Raw genomic sequence first — 15,977 nt, 5'->3', positions numbered from 1 at the left:
CAGCTGGAAGTCACTACTGTGCAGGAAGGCTCTAGTGGAATCCACAGGGGACCTGGCAGACCCTCATTTCCTCCTCTTGGGCTCCTCTTAGGGCTCCTAACTTGCTCCTGGCCACACTCTTTCTTTTCTCATCTCCTTCTTCCCCTGAATGGATGGATCGTCCTTTTTTTTCTTCCTACAATTATGCTTCTTAGTTCTATTTTTAAGTATTCATTCAACATTTATTTAGTGCCTACCGTATATGACTGTAGATGCAGTGAACAAAGTATACAAATATTGACCTGGAACTGACTTGTAGTGGGGGAAGCTGACAGACAGCAAGATAGAAAGTGAACTAGAAAGCATATCAGTTTAAAAAAAAAAAAGAAAGAAACGTCAGTGATAAGTAGAAACATGTGATAGGCAAGGAGGTGGTGGATGTGCATTGCCATGGAGGGGGTGAGATGGCATTTTAGATGGGGTGGCCTGGGAAGCCTCCTGAGCGAGGGATGTTGGAGATAATGCCTCAGGGAAGAATTTCCCTTCATCTCTTACCGCCTTTGCTTGACTCCCAGTTGGAGCAACCCAATGCGGGATTGAGGGGCAGGGTTTGGAATTGGATGCACCTGGGTTCGGATCCCAGCTTTCCAGCTTGCTAGCCCCTTGGTGCTGAACTCCTCTGAGCCTGTTTCTCACCTGTAAGATGGAGTTAGTCATCATACCTACCACGTACAGTATCTTGTGAGAATGAACAATGAGAATGTGTGTTAAATGCTCAGCAAAGCCCACAGAGGTGTTCAATAAATGATAGTTGTATTATTTCTCCAACCAAATTGTGTGTGGGCGGGGGGGGGGCGGTGGGAGGTAGCCCAAGATATTTCATGCCATTGCTAAGGACTCTGGATAAAAGGCTTTGCATTTCAAGGGTTGGGCAGGGATGGGGAATTGGAGGGAGATAAAAACAGAAACCCTAGTTAGTGCAGACTTCCCAGTTAGGGAGACTTTACCCTATCCTAGATTTCCAATGGTTGGTCTGAGTGAGGATGCAGGACTACCAGGTGTGGGCTGCTTGCCCCGGGGCAGGGCGAACTGGGGGCAGCCCTGACCTTCCCTTGCTCTGGAATTCCCCCAGCTTCTAACCAGCCCTGATGAATCACACCATGGTCCCTGGCCTCTTTGCTCGGCCTCACAGCAGGGAAGGCTATTCGCCCCTCTCCTAGCCTCCTGTAGAAAAGTTACCTTCAGAGATGGAGGGAAAAAGGGGTGGGGGAGATGAGAGGGGAGGGCTGGGCAGATAGCATAGGTGGCAAGAGGATTCAGATGGAGCCTTATCTCGGGTTCTGCCTGGACCTCTTAACTGCTCAGCTTTGTGCTGCGTCTGCCCAGCCAGTCTGTGGAGTCTCAGACTTCAAAGGGAGGGGCCTGCTCTGAGACTCCTATCAAAGCTGTGGTGATCGGTTTCCTGGGGGCCCTGCCCTGGCTCAGGAAGCAGGGATGGGCTGTGGAGGGTGAGGCCTGGGGAAGTGGTCATCAGCCAGACCACCCCCCCGAGGGCCCCGTGGCGCACGCAGGACAGCCAGGCAGGCCCTGTGGTGAAGGAACTTTTTGGGCCTGCCAGTTGGTGCCTAGAGACTGCATAAAACTAGTTATAATCTGGCCCCAGAGGAAGTTGCAAAGATGGCCCTGAACAGCCCCAGGCGTTTTGTTTTTGGGTGACCTTAAAGGAAGAGGAAAACGGCAGGGTCCGCTACCCTGTGATCAGAAGGAGGTTCACCTGGAGACACTTGGCAGTGCTTCTGGGAGTTAGCTGTTTGGAATGATGGCTGGTCTTGTTAACTGGTCTCTGCTCTGTGCTGCTTATTTTCTTTATTCATTCATTTATTCATTTAAAAGATTTTATTCATTTATTTGACAGAGAGAGACACAGCGAGAGAGGGAGCACAAGCAGGGGGAGTGGGAGAGGGAGAAGCAGGCTTCCTGCCGAGCAGGGAGCCCAAGGCGGGGCTCGGTCCTGGGACCATGACCTGAGCCAAAGGCAGATGCATAACGTAACTGAGCCACCCAGGCGCCCCTGTACTCCTTACTTTGATTAGAAGCTGTCTGAGGGCAGGAACTGTGCCGGATTCATCTGTGGTCCCGTTATAGCACAGAGAACAGTATGAAGTGTAACCAACAGGTGGGTGAGGAGCTTGTGCTGAGGTCCCAGCCTGAGAGTAATCTGGGCTTGGTGGTCTCATTGGCTCCCGCTTTTCTTCCATGGGAGCTGGGGAGGGGGAGGGGAAGAAGGCAGTGGTGGGGGTTAGGCCCCACCTGGGTGGGCTGTGGCCATCTGGGAACACAGGCAAAGGGAGAGCCAGGCTTTTTACAGTTCTCTTGCTGGCCTTTGGGGAGGGATCTCTGGTTTAAGCTCAGGGAATGGATTTTTAAGGACTCTTAAACGCTTGTTTCCTGCTGAGCAGATTGTGGGCCTGGACACAGGACCTGCACAAGGTTCTAATGGGAACGGTGGTGGCCATCCATGCAGCCTTTTGGAAAACCCAGTTTGAGAGTCCTCGAAGTTGCTGATTACTGCCGGGGTCTGGCTGAGAATGCAGGGAGAGATGCAAGAGGGCCGAGGTCTAGTTCTTACTGTGGTAACAGGATCTCAAGAGGAGAGATGGGTTCTACAGGTACTGGAAGCTCTTAAAAACGCATATCCTGTACTCTCCAGGCTGCAAGACTGTGTGTACGTGTGTGTTTGTGTTTATACATTGAAGGTTCTTGAGCAATAGTTGGCAAGTGTTTGTTAACAGGAAAAGGGAACCAGTATTCATGTAGCCTCTATCTGTCCTGCACATTGCTACATCTCCAGTGCTTGCTGCATAGTAGGATTCCAATAAATATTTTTTAAAGATTTTATTTATTAGAGCATGTGTGCGGACACATGAGTGGGGGGAGGGGCAGAGGGAGAGGGAGAAGCAGACTCCCTGCTGAGCAGGGAGCCTGTTTTGGGGGTGGGGGATTGGGGGGGTTGCGGGGCTCAATCCCACGGCCCCAGGATCATGACCTGAGCCAAAGGCAGGCGCTGAACCGACTGAGCCACTCGGGCACCCCTCCAATAAATATTTTTTGTGTAAATGAAACCCTACTGTGTGGTGAAACCTTAGGAATTCAAGAAATCCTCGCACTCTTCACAGATGTTCTATTCCTGTCTAAAGACGCCTAGGATAGTTAGGAAAGTTAACCTGTGGTCGGCTGCTGTGGCAGAGGGGCAGGCTCTGTATTTCTGAAGCCTGGAAAAGTGCAAGGCTGCTGGAGTCCCTGGGAGCAGTCCCACCAGGCATTCTGTAGGCTTCTGCCCCCATGCAGGTTGGGCCCAGAGCGGACAGGAGGGTGTGCTTGTAGTCTTGAGTATAGTTCATCTCATGCTAGGTCCCATAATAGCCGATCAAAGGCAGTGGTGGGGGGGGTCACCTTTTATGCTCTTCAGGACCTGTCCTCTCTGCAGCCTCACTTACCTGCGTCTGGCCAGCAAGCCTCAGATCCGCCGGGACGCAAGTTCCTAGGTTTTCCCCCCGGCTCCCGCAGACTGTTTACTTTTATATATAGGTGGTGCTATCCTCCTTCTGAGCTGGCAACTGAAAGGAAGCAGCAGAGGAGAGACGGTAAGGAGACGGGCACAGAGAGGAAAAATGAACCCTGAGGAGCTGAGAGTCCACAGGAAGAGTGGAGAGAGGTCAGAATAGTAGGAAGAGCCAGTGCTGGTGGAAGCTGGGGTCTCTCATTTAGGAGGAATGGCTCGGCACACCTGGGCCCTTGGGGGATTATCATTTTGGTAATTGATGCTTTGCTGTAATTGTGACCTTGAGTCATCCAGAAAAGGTTAAATTATGCTCCCTTGACTGTTTAGGAAGGCATGCAAGGAAGCGCTTACCGTATTTTTAAATGATTCCCAACCAGATTGATGAAAAGTTTTAAAAATGTTGATACTTAAGGTAGTATCACTGCTCCTCTCAACAAGGCAAAGTTGTGTTCCCCTGAACCACAGATAAGGAAGTGTAGTCCACACGAGGTTGGAAATTTGTCCAGGATCCCTCGCCAAGACTTGGCAGGAGTGAAATTTGAACTTTTGAATCACCCCAGGGCACAGGCGCTCAGCTTTACCCAAGACTGTTCCAAAACTCTTAAAAATGTGGCTTTTTGGACAGCCGTCTCCATGGGGAGTCCAGCCAGTGCAGTTTTAATGTGTTTCAGTACAGCATAGACGGGTCCAACCCTAACTCAGCTCCACCCAGGTAGATTGCCAGTTACCCCACAGGGCACTTGCCTTGGTAGAAACAAGAATGCTTTCAGTCCATTTACATTTTAAGCATCTCCCCGGGTGCCACACAGCACGCACCCAGCACTTTTCTTCTTCGGAGGCCAGAAAATGACAGGGAGGAGGTGCAGTTTCAAACATCGCAGGCCTCTTTCCATCAGGAGCTTTGTTCCTTTGTTTTGGTTCTGGATGCTGCGGAGAGGTGCTTTGGTGTGCAGTCTTGGTGCTGGTTGTTCCAGTCAGTCTCCAGCAGCCTGGGGCCCACCCCTGCCTAGGAACCCCGACCTGACTCCCCGTCCCCACTGTCCAGGCCTGGCAAATGGTAATGGTATCCTATTTGCCTCTCTCATTTATTGTACAGATAGAATGTTACACACGCAATTGAAGCTTCCTTTTTCTTGGGGAAACCTTTCTCTTCCCTCCCACCCTAGAAGTGGCATTTTCCTGAATATGGTGTTTATTATACCTTTGCATGTTTTTATACTTTTTACTGTTTGTAAGTAACATATGGTATCGTGTTTTTATTTTGACATAAATAGCATCATGTTCAATGTGGTCTTCTTGAACTTGGATTTTTTATCCAACATTGTTATCTAGATTTATCCATGTTGATGTATTTAAATCAACTGGCACATTCTCTCTCTCGCTCGCTCTCAAATTAAAAAAAAATGTAATTGCTATTGCCTTTTTCTTTTTGATTTTTTTTTTTAAGATTTTACTTCTTTATTTTGACAGAGTGCACAAGCAGGGGGAGTGGCAGGCAGAGGGAGAGGGAGAAGCAGGCTCCCTGCAGGACTCAAATCCCAGGACCCCGGGATCATGATCTGAGCTGAAGGCAGTTGCCTAAACCAACTGAGCCACCCAGGCGCCCCCTTTTTGATTTCTAGGAGTTAAAATATATATGTTAAATAACTGATCTTTGGTAGGTTATATTCATTACATAGAACTGTGGGTTGTCTTAACTTTATTAATAAATGTCATTTTTTTCATAAGGAACTTTTAATTTTAATGTCAGATTTACCAATCTTTTGTTTGTACTTTCTGTCTCGTTCAAGAAATCCTTTCCTACTCTGATTTTATAAATATATTAAAATATTTTCTTTTAAATTTAAGTTTTGCTTCCCATGCTTACATTTTAAATTTACCTGGAATGTATTTTCTTTATATGAAACTGGATCTCAACTCTGGCTCCACACTAAAGCCTTATGAGGAGTTTTAAAAAAGAAAGTACTGATGTCTGAGTCTCAGATCATACCAATAAAATAAAAATATCTTGGGGTGGGGCCCAGGCATGGTTATGAAATGCTCCAGGTGACTTTTATGTTCAGCCAAAGTGGAGAACCACTCAACCTTGTAAGATCAAACTGATTTTATTTTTTCCAGAGGAATAACCAAGTTTTCTAGGACCAGTTACTGACTAGTGTATACTTTTCCCACTGACTTAATACTTTTAAGATTTGATTGATTGATTTATAACTTTGAGATATATTTCATATATCTTAAAATTCATCCATGTAAAGTGTTTAGTGGTTTTTAGTATATTCACAGAGTCGTGCAATCATTACCACTATCTAATCCTAAAACATTTTTATCCTCCCCAAAAGAAACCCTATACCCATTAGCAGTCATTTCCTTTTCTTCCCATCCCCCATCCCCATGCAACCACAGATCAACTTTCTCTGTGCCCTGGGGCTCGATCCCAGGACCCTGGTATCATGACCTGAACTAAAGGCAGACGCCTAACGACTGAGCCACCCAGGCGCCCCAAATATGTAGTTTATTATGACTTCTTTCACTTAGCATGGTGTTTTCAAGAGTCATGCATGTTGTGGAATGTAATCAGACCTCATTCTTTTTATTGACAAATCATCCATCCTCTGGATAAACTGCATTTTGTTCATCTTTTCATCAGTTGATGGGCATTTGAGCTGTTTCTACATTTTGGTATAATGAATAATGCTGCTATGAACAGTTATGTACAGCTTTGTGTATGGACATTTTTTTAAAAAGATTTTATTTATTTATTTGAGAGACAGAGCAGGGGCAGGGAGAGGGGCAAAGGGAGAGGGAGAAGCAGACTTCCCACTGAGCAGGGAGCCCGATGTGGGGCTCGATGTGGGTGGGGCTCGATCCCAGGACCCTGGGATCATGACCTGAGCCCAAGGCAGATGCTTAACTGACTGAGCCGCCCAGGTGCCCCATGTATGGACATTTTTTAAATTCTCTTAGGTATATACCTAGGAGTATAATTATAATTGCCTGGCCACATGATAACTCTAACTTTTTGAGGAACTGCTAAATTGTTTTCCAGATAAGCTACAGTATTTTACATTCTTACTAGCAGTGTGCAAAGGTTCTAATTTCTCCATGGGCTCACTAACACTTGTGATTTAACACTGTTTTGATTTTAGCCATCCTAGTGGGTATGCTGTGGTATTAAGTGCGGTGTTGATTGCATTTCCCTAAAGACTTAGAATGTTGAGCATATTTTCATGTGCTTATTGGCCACTTATATATCTTTAAAGAAATATCTATTCAAATCTTTGCCCATTTTTAAAAAAATTTAAACAATTTTTTATTTTATTTTTTTAAAGATTTTATTTATTTATTTGACAGAGACACAGCGAGAGAGGGAACACAAGCAGGGGGCGTGGGAGAGGGAGAAGCAGGCTTCCCGCAGAGCAGGGAGCCCGACGTGGGGCTCGATCCCCGGACCCTGGGATCATGACCCGAGCCTAAGGCAGACGCTTAACGACTGAGCCACCCAGGCGCCCCTCTTTGCCCATTTTTAAATTGAGTTTTATTGTTGTAAGGGTTCCTTAGATATTTTAGTTACAGGTCCATCGTCAGATACATGATTTACAGCTATTTTCTTCCATTTTGTGATTTGTCTTTCACTTTTTTTTTAAAACTTTCTTGAGAGTGCCCTTTGGAACACTAAAGTTTTTAATTTTGATAAAGTCTCGTTTATCTACTTGTTTTGGTGCCTGTGATTTTGATATTTTAAGAAACCATTGCTCACCCAAATTCACCAAGATTTACTCCTCTGTTTTCTTGTAAGAGTTTTATAGTTTTAGGTCTTACCTTTAGGTCCATGATACGTTTTGCCTTGGTTTTTGCATATGGTGTGAACTAGATGTCCAGATTCATTCCTTTGCATGTGAATATCCAGTTGTCCTAGTACCATTTCTTGAAATTCTGTTCTTTCCCTATTGAATCATCTTGGTACCCTTGATGAAAATCAGTTGACTGTAAATGTAAGGTTTTATTTCTGTCCTCCCAATTCTATTCTATTAATCTAGATGTCTGCCTTTATGCCAGCACAGCCCGGTCTTGGGAAGTGTGGCTTTCTAGTTTTGAAATTGGGAACTGAGTCTTCCAATTTTGGTCTTTTGCAAGATTGTTTTGTTTATTCTGGGTCTCTTGCTTTTCCATAGGAATTTTAGGATCAGCTTGTCAGTTTCTGCAAAAAAAACAAAAAAAACCCAGCCGAGATTTTCAGAGATCGTGTTGAGCCAGTAGATCGATTTGGCGAATATTGCCAGATGAACAGTGTTGAGTGTTCTGATGCATGAGAACATAAGACAAATCTTCTTTAATTCTTTCAACAGTGTTTTGTGATTTCCAGTATAGAAGTCTTATACTTCTCTTGTTAAATGTATTCCAAAGTATTTTATGCTTTTTGCTGTTATTATAAATGGCATTATTTTGTTTCTTAATTTCATTTTTGGATTGTTCACTGCCCGTGTATAGGAATAAAATTGATTTTTGTGTGTTGATCTTGTATCCTATGTTGCTGAGCTCTTTCATTAGTACTAGTGGTATTATAGTGGTTTCCTTTTCTATACAGGGTTTTCTATATATATGATTATGTCATCTGTGAATAGAGATAGTTTTACTTCTTTTCAATCTGAATGTCTTTTATTTCTTTTTCTTGCTTAATTGCCCTGGCTAGAACTCTAGTACAGTGTTAAATAGAAATGGCATGAGGGGACATCCTTGTCTTGCTCCTGATCTTAGGGGAAAGGCATTCAGTCTTTCTCCATTAAGTATAAAGTTACCTATAGGTTTTTCATAGATGCTCTTTATAAGCATGGGAATTTTCCCTTCTATTCCCAGTTTGTGGAAGTGTTTTTATTATGGAAAGGCGTTAGATTTTGTCAAGTGTTTCTTCTGGGTCTACTGAGATTATCAGGTGGTTTTATACTATATTAATATCTTGAATTCTATTAATTGATATTTGGATGTTAACCCAATCTTGTATTTCTGGGATAAATCCATATGGTCATAGTGTATACTCCTTTTTATGTATTACTGGTTTCTATTTGTTAGTATTTTGCTGGGGATTTTTTGCATCTTTATTAGGGGTTTTAGACTGTAGCTTTCTTTTATTGTGATATCTTGTCTGGTCTTGATATGAGGGTAATAGGGCCTGATAGAATGATTTGGGAAGTATTCCTTCCTCTTCTATTTTTGGAAGAGTTTGTAAAGAATTGGTATTAATTCCTTTAAATGTTTGGTAGAATGTACCAGTGGGGTCATCTAGTCTGGGCTTTTCTTTATTGAGAAATTTATTTATTTATTTATTTATTTTTATTATTATTTTTAAAGATTTTATTTATTTATTTGACAGACACAGCGAGAGCAGGAACACAAGCAGCAGGAGTGGGAGAGGGAGAGCAGGCTTCCTGCCGAGGAGGGAGCCCGATGTGGGACTCGAGCCCAGGATCCTGGGATCATGACCTGAGCCGAAGGCAGACGCTTAACGACTGAGCCACCCCGGGCGCCCGAGAAATTTATTTATTTTAAACTTTATTTATTGGGGGGGGCAGAGGAGAGGATCTTCAAGCAGACTCCCTGCTGAGCATGAAGCTTGATCAATGACCTGAGCGAAAACCACGAGTCAGATGCTCAACTGTCTGAGCCACCCAGGTGCCCAGATTTTTCTTTTCTTTTAGCTCTTGGAGTACCAGTTTGTTCCATCTTTTTACTACCTTGTGATGGCTTATTTTGTTGTATGGTTAGTAATGTTTATACTCAGCCCCTCTTCAGTGGTTGCAAAGAGTGGGATGCTTAAAAGTAAGATATTTTAGAAGTCTGCACTTACTGGTGATAATGAGATCTAGGACATACGAAATGTGTAAGTGGATGGCTTAGGTAGAGTAGAGGAAAGGATTGTTGGAAGGCTCTTCCTGGGAACTTTGCATGTCTGCCTGCTTCTTAAACAGAACTCTGCTCAAGAGTCACTTCCTCAGAGCCTTCCCGGACCTCTTGACCAAAAAACATCCCCATCCCCCACTTACTGTTTTTTTTTTTTTTTAAGATTTATTTTTATTTTTTGAGAGAGTGAGAGCACACTGGAGCCTGGGGAGGGTCAGAGGGAGAGGGAGAGGGATAAACAGAATCTCCACTGAGCAGGGAGCAGGACTCGAGCCCAGGACCCTGGGATCATGACCTGAGCCGAAGGCAGACACCCAATGACTGAGCCACCCAGCACCCCCAAGATCTTGTTCTTACGTGTAGGAGGCTCTTACTGTGTTAAGAAGATAGAGCATTCACAGAAGACACTTCAGGTCCTTGCCAGTCCTCGAGCTGCTGTGCAGATGAGTACCCCTTGCTGTGACAGGGTGGAGAGAGGCAGCCTGTGCCCTGGTCCTTGGCCCATCCTTAATGGGCACATAAACCATTCCTGGAAGCTTCTAGAAGGGAGTTACACATTCCCAGGTGACTCCATTTTGCCCTCTTTCGGAGGTTGACCCCTAGCAAGAGAACTTGTTCTGAGCAGTGTTACTTGTAAAACTTAAGTGCCCAAGGGCGTTTGTACAAAGTGGGCTGAGGGAGTGCGGTGTGCATCTCTTAAGGACCCCCATGGGAGGCGGTGTTGAGGGATGGTGAACTCAGGAAGCAGGGATTCCAGGAAACCCTGGCTTTCCCTCCTACCTCCCTGTTGGGCCCTTGGGTAAGTGAGCACATGGCTCTGGACTTCGGGGTTGTTGTGAGGAGATTACAAAGGGCTTGTGTTCAGCACAATGCCTGGTGCTGCCTGATCACATGCTGGCTGGTATTCCAGTCTGCCATTTTGGGAGCCACTTGTACCTCAGTTTCCTCATCTGTAAAACGGTGATAATCCTGCTGCCCACGCGCCCTTCCCTGTGCTCCTGGCAGCCGGAAGGACAAGGGTTAATATCCTTGGGCCATGAGGGCCTGGGGTGGGGGAGGAGCCACATAAATGGAGTATTGTTGTGCTGGTGAATGAACTGGCTTTGTTCAAGTGTCTTCAGTGTTTGACTTCCTGCAGTCAGTGTCCCCTTGTGTTTAATGGCTCAGATATTTGCATGTCCTCGGTGGCTTGCAGTGCTCACCTGCTGGACTGTGCCCTGGGTCCTCATTCACCTGCTGAATTAGGGTGAGAAGCCTCATTTCCTCCGTCAGGGGCCCCCCAGGAATCAGGAATGAGAGAAATGCAGAAAGTATGACCCACACGCGGAACTGGTTCTGAATAGGACATTTATTGAAGAGGTTTTGCAGGAGGCGGCGGGCACTTTAATTCCCGAGGCTGTTGGTGGCAGTGCGCTGCTCGCCCCAGGCCTGTTAACTGCTCGCCTGCCAGGGCTGGGAGGATGCAGCCCCTGGTGCTCCGATGGGAGCCCTTTTGAGGAAAGCGGTAGGTACTCCGCCGAGGCCAGGCCAGGGGGGACAGTAGCGGCCTGACTCTCAGCTCTGGGCCTCCAGGCCTTTCTAAACTCCCCCGGCGAAACCTGGCCAGCCACAGGTTTGGGGGCAACAGGTAGGTTTCTCCCTTGGGGGTTCAGAAACAGGAACCCCATGGATGCAGGTGTAGGAGAGCTGTGGGTTTGTTTGTTTTTTTTCCTTCTATCCTGCCCTGGTCTCTTCTAGTGGATTTGTCAGTTGTGGCTGGGTAAGAACACGACAATCCTGTGTTCCTTTTTAGAGGAGACTGCAGACCGTTCTGTTGGGGGTTTCAGAGGGTATTCTGATTTCTGGACATTCAGAGTTGGGTGGTTTAGAGAAGGGGCCGCTGTTGGAGGGACCCAGCACAAAACGGCACACATGCTGGGAAAAGCAGAGTTAATCTCCTACTTCTTCCTGAAGTTTCTTTTTCCCAGAATCCACAGAGGGTGGTTATTTTGGATAAAATCAAGTGGTGACAGGTCAGCGAGTGAAAGGAAGTTCTCCCCACCCAGTTTCATCCCGGATGGACACTGCCAGGCAGGGGCTATGCCCACCACTTCCGGAGCTCTGGGCCAAAGGAGCAGGAAGGTCGGGGGGCAGGTTGCCACCCTGACTTGGCTGATGTTTTTTACCTTGAAGCAAGGCATTGCTTTTCCAGGAGCGGGACCATGCTGCCTGGGCTGTCCTGCCCCACACCACGTGCATCCCCTCACCTGAGAACCTGGGGTTTGGCGACAGCCTCCCCTCTCCACTGCGTTCTGGTCTCCTCACCTCTCAGCTAAGGGAGAAAGCTCCTTTCCTCCCGCCTGGGAACTGGTTGGATGAGTTTCTTGGGCCTCCCTGGTTGAGGCCCCTTAGAAGGCCACGTGAGGGACCTGGGGGGTGGAGGCAGGTGCTGTGGGGTGGAGAGCTGAGAGGCTCTGGGAAAGGGATCTGTGAGGGGGAGTGCATGAGGACTTGCTGTCTGAGGGCTGGCTGCCTTTGAGAGTTGACACTTGTTGTGGGAGTCTATGAAGTCTACCTGACTTCTCTGGGTCAGGCACCAGGCCTGAGATCAGCATCTGGGGCAAATATGGGGGGGGGGGGGAGGTCATCGGAGCCCTTTTGTCGTAATGCCCAAGAAGTGGGGCAGGCCAGGGTGGTTTGCCGGATGGCAGCAGTTCACAAAAGGGGGCTGCTCACGTTAACAAATGCACTTTTCTGGGTCTGGAGGATCATGCTTGGAATTAGGAAGTTGTGTTTGGGGGAGCTGTCCTGTTGGCAGCCTTGCCCCCTAATTCTAATTTGCTTGGGGAGGGAAAGTGAGAATTGGGGGAAGGGAGAAAACCCTCAGGTGAGATGTATTCTGACCGACCCCCAGCCCAATAGAGAGCCTTTGGCCTGGAATCCCAATGGGACATGGTCTTCCAGCGAAGCCCCCAGATCTCAGTTTTCTAGAGTCGGCGTACTCTTCCTGCTTTCAGAAGCATGTGATTTACACGGAGCTTGTTTCTTCACCTTTACTTGGATCCTTGTTGCTCCCCTTGCCACACAAGGGTTGGAATAGGTCTCGTTCTTCTTTCTAGCAGATGCTTCCCTGGGTCATTCTGTCTTTCTACTCCCTGATGCTTCTGTGAACAGTCAGCATCTTCTTGGTCCTCTGGATTCTTCCTGAACACTCTTTGGCTCTGGACACCTGCTGCCAAAGCCCCACGTGCCGTAGAGGGCCCATTCTCACGCCTCATCTCCTAGAGTCCTAGAGTCTCGGTAGTTGTTCGCCTAGGCGCGGCTCGGGCGTGTCCTTTCCCACAGAGCCACTGCCCAAGTGTCCTCCAGTCTGTCTGATTCCTTCCAGCCTGGCCTCTTGCTGCCCGCCGCCCTGGGTCCTGGGGAGGTCCAGGTCCTTTTGGGACTCAACTGTCGCGTGCTGCTGCTCTGCCCCTAGGACCCTCCTGTCTCTTCTTCGCTTGGCAAGTACAAGCTTATTCATCATTCAAGGCTCAGCTGAAGTCTCACCTCCTTTAAAGCTGCCCAGGTGCCCCACGTAGCACCAGCTACTCCCTCTTCTGTTAGCACAGTTTCTGTATTTATGCTTCTGTACAGCACTCAAGGCATTGCCTGGTAGATAATTTGTTAATAGGGCTGTTTTTCCTTCCAGAATTTCCTTCCAAAGACAGGAACAATGTCTTATGCATTTTAGTGTCCCCAGGGCCTAACATCATGCTCAGAAGTGTGGAACGAATTGCCAGACTGGAGGCAGCCTTGAAGTCCCAGACTGCTCATGACCCCACTCTCTACTTCCTTTTGTCATTGGGGCACTTGTCTTGCTTCTCCTGATAGAGGATCAGCTCTTGAGAGCGGGCTCTGTGTGTGATTCATCTCTGTCTCCCACAAGGCTGCCACAGTGTCTTTGTGCAAAGTGAGTGCTTGAAAATACTTGTCCAGTGAATGCTGCAGCTCACAACTTCGGCAGGGCAGGGACTGTTCTCCCCAAATGAGAGGGTGGACACTGTGGCACAGATTGCTCACTGCTTTGCTCCTTAACACCCAGCTGCTGAAGAGCAGAGCTGGGGCGGGTTTGGAGCAGTGCTGGCTGGTCTCCCCGGGCTCACTCATACTCATTTTGTCATTTTGCTGCTCTCCCCCCCCTTTGATATCCCCTGTGATTTAGGAAATGGGTGAACAGCAAGACTTTCCTCGTACCTTGAGTTTTTGTCTTATGTCCTGGTTCTTCACATGTCCACCTTGCAGCTGGGTTTCATTTTTTCTTTAAAACCCAAGGGCCTGTGTCAAGGATGGTTGTTACTGATCACTTATTTGTGCTTTGTGCTTTTGCCACCTTCCATTTCCTGCAGTTCTGTTCCTGCTTACGCCTGGTGTCCTCTTGTCGTTTTGTTCCTCTTCAGCTGCTAGTAGTACACGTTGTTTTTCCCTGTGGAGTCCGGAGGAATGTGCCCTGCCTGCCGCAGCAAAGGACTCTGACTCACTTAGACTTCATCTTCTGCTTTGCCCTTCTGTTGGGCATGGATATCAGACTGTTTTCCTTTCCAGCTGAATTGCTTTATATTTTCCCATATAAGATCATGGTTCGAATCAGTGTCGGGATTGTACATGATGAATGTCTGGCGGGCGAGGATTAGGTCGTGCTAGTTCACCAAGTTGAACACTTTTACCTTTATTATTAATTTGAGATGTGGGTAAAAATTATAGGCACAAATCAGAAAAAAAAGTCTCTTGTCCCAGTGCTTGTGAAACAAACAGTAAGTTACCTGTCCTTGTCATCCTACCACTTGGGGTGGGCTTACTGCGCGGCAGAGGTTGTGCACATCGCTCTGTGTCCTCTGTCTTGGGAGACCGAGTCAGGCGGGTGCTTTTGTTTGCATTTTGCAGATGAGGAACTTGAAGCTCCGTGAGGTCGGGTGGCTTGCCCAAGCCCACATGGGGCCAGTCAAGTGGAGTCGCTGGGGTTTAGACCAGATCTGCCCGGCTCCAGAGCCTGTGGATCCGTTTAGTGCGTGGACTCCCGTGCACCCACGTGCCTGCATATCCTGTCTTCTTCTGGGGACTCAGAGGGTCCTCATGGGACCCCTCTGTGCCCACTTGCTTCCTGCCGAGATTCTCCAGTGCCTTTGAACGTGATGCAACAGCAGATGCTGCAAGTGTTGAAGGTGTGGCTCACATTTCCTCGCTGCCCCCACCCGAGCCTAGAGGCCTCAAAACCAGCAGCCCCTGCTCCCTGTGGTGGGGATAAGATGGCTCATGTGCAGGGCAAGTTTCCTGGAGGTCCTGTGAGCCTTTTTTGGCCTGGTGATGAGAGACGGGGGGCTTCTAGGAACGCCGAACCTGTCCGTGATTTCTAGCCCCGGCTTTAGCTGCTCCATCTTCTGGGGACATTGTGTCATTTCCCTGCCTAATGATGAGCTGTGCTGGGAGCCACGTTGACCTACCCTGGCTGTGAGCAATAGCAATTTCTGATCAACAGTAATTGCTCTCTTGTGCCTTTAGTATGTACGTATACGAAACTTCCTGGTAGATAGCTTTTCCTGGACTCTTTGTAGGGGGACCTTATTATAGTCTCTTCTCCAAATTCCAGAGTGGTTCCTTGGCCATTTTTCCCTTCTCAGTTTTTTGTGGCTGGTCACTTGATATGTGGCATGATGGTAAGGCAGCAATGCCCTTGCTCTAGTCCCTTGTCTAGGGCCAAGTAGGACAAGCCTGCTAGGCTGAATGAGCAGTCACTGCTCCTGGGTACCTCACGGCAGATTGGAAACTTGCTGGTAGTGACTAATATGGACACTCATTAGTTTAGGAGGCTCTGGCTCAGCCCTTGGTTTTGACCACTGTTTGTCTATGGGACTGGTGAGAGATGCTGCAGCACCAGCCCGTAGACCTTCCACGGGTGTTTATTGAGCACCTGGTATGTACATTGCTCTCTCGGGGGTGAGGGGAGGGTACAAGAAAGCAGGCCCAGCCTCTCTGACCTTTACTGTCTAATCCAGAAGAAAAGTATGCACATAGGTACCCCGCAGAGACCAGCACTTTAAATGATACTCAGGGTCAGTAGATTTAAAAGTGTGTGTGTGTGTTAGTGTCCTATGGCTGCTCTAACAAACCCCACAAGCTTAGTGGCTTGAAACAACACATATTTATTATCTTACAGTTCTGGAGGTCAGAACTGAATCTGGGTCTACAGGGCTGTGGTCCTTCTGGAAGCTCCAGAGGAGGATTTGTTTCCTCCCCTTTTCTAGCCTCCTGAGGCTGCCCAGATCCTTTTGCTGGCTGTCCCTTTCCTCTCTCTCCAAAGCCGGCAGCCTCTTTCTGTCTGTCCCTCTGCTTTTGTTGGCACATCAGCTTCCAACTCCTGCGTCCCTCTTGTGAGGACCCTTCTGATTACACCAGGCCCACCCAGGTAACCTAGGGTAATCTCCCCATCTCGAGATCCTCGACTTGATCACATCTGCAAAGTCTCTCTTGCCGTATAAAACAACATCTGGGGGTGCCTGGGTGGCTCAGTCGTTGGGCGTCTGCC

The 15,977-nt window shown here is 47.5% G+C and overlaps 1 protein-coding gene across 6 annotated transcripts in view; it reads left to right on the top strand.

Annotated features, from left to right (window-relative positions):
* PLEKHG3 (pleckstrin homology and RhoGEF domain containing G3) overlaps positions 1–15,977 on the top strand; it is a 41,011-nt gene that overhangs the window by 2,734 nt on the left and 22,300 nt on the right. For 2 of the 6 annotated variants that reach the window (XM_027568875.2, XM_027568872.2), the window contains exon 1: positions 10,492–10,940. The exons of 1 other annotated variant lie outside the window; for it this stretch is intronic. In XM_027568875.2, coding sequence (XP_027424676.1) covers positions 10,917–10,940 — 24 coding nt within the window. In that variant the 5' untranslated portion in view covers positions 10,492–10,916. Of the gene's footprint in view, positions 1–9,143; positions 9,209–10,489; positions 10,941–15,977 lie in introns of those variants that run through there. 3 more of the 6 variants (XM_027568871.2, XM_027568870.2, XM_027568874.2) reach the window with 3 other exon arrangements.

The sequence above is a fragment of the Zalophus californianus genome, chromosome 6, assembly GCF_009762305.2.
Source record: "Zalophus californianus isolate mZalCal1 chromosome 6, mZalCal1.pri.v2, whole genome shotgun sequence".
In the NCBI taxonomy this organism is placed as follows: domain Eukaryota; kingdom Metazoa; phylum Chordata; class Mammalia; order Carnivora; family Otariidae; genus Zalophus; species Zalophus californianus.
Note: the sequence above shows the minus strand (reverse complement) of the source record. Positions and strands in the feature narration are given on the sequence as shown.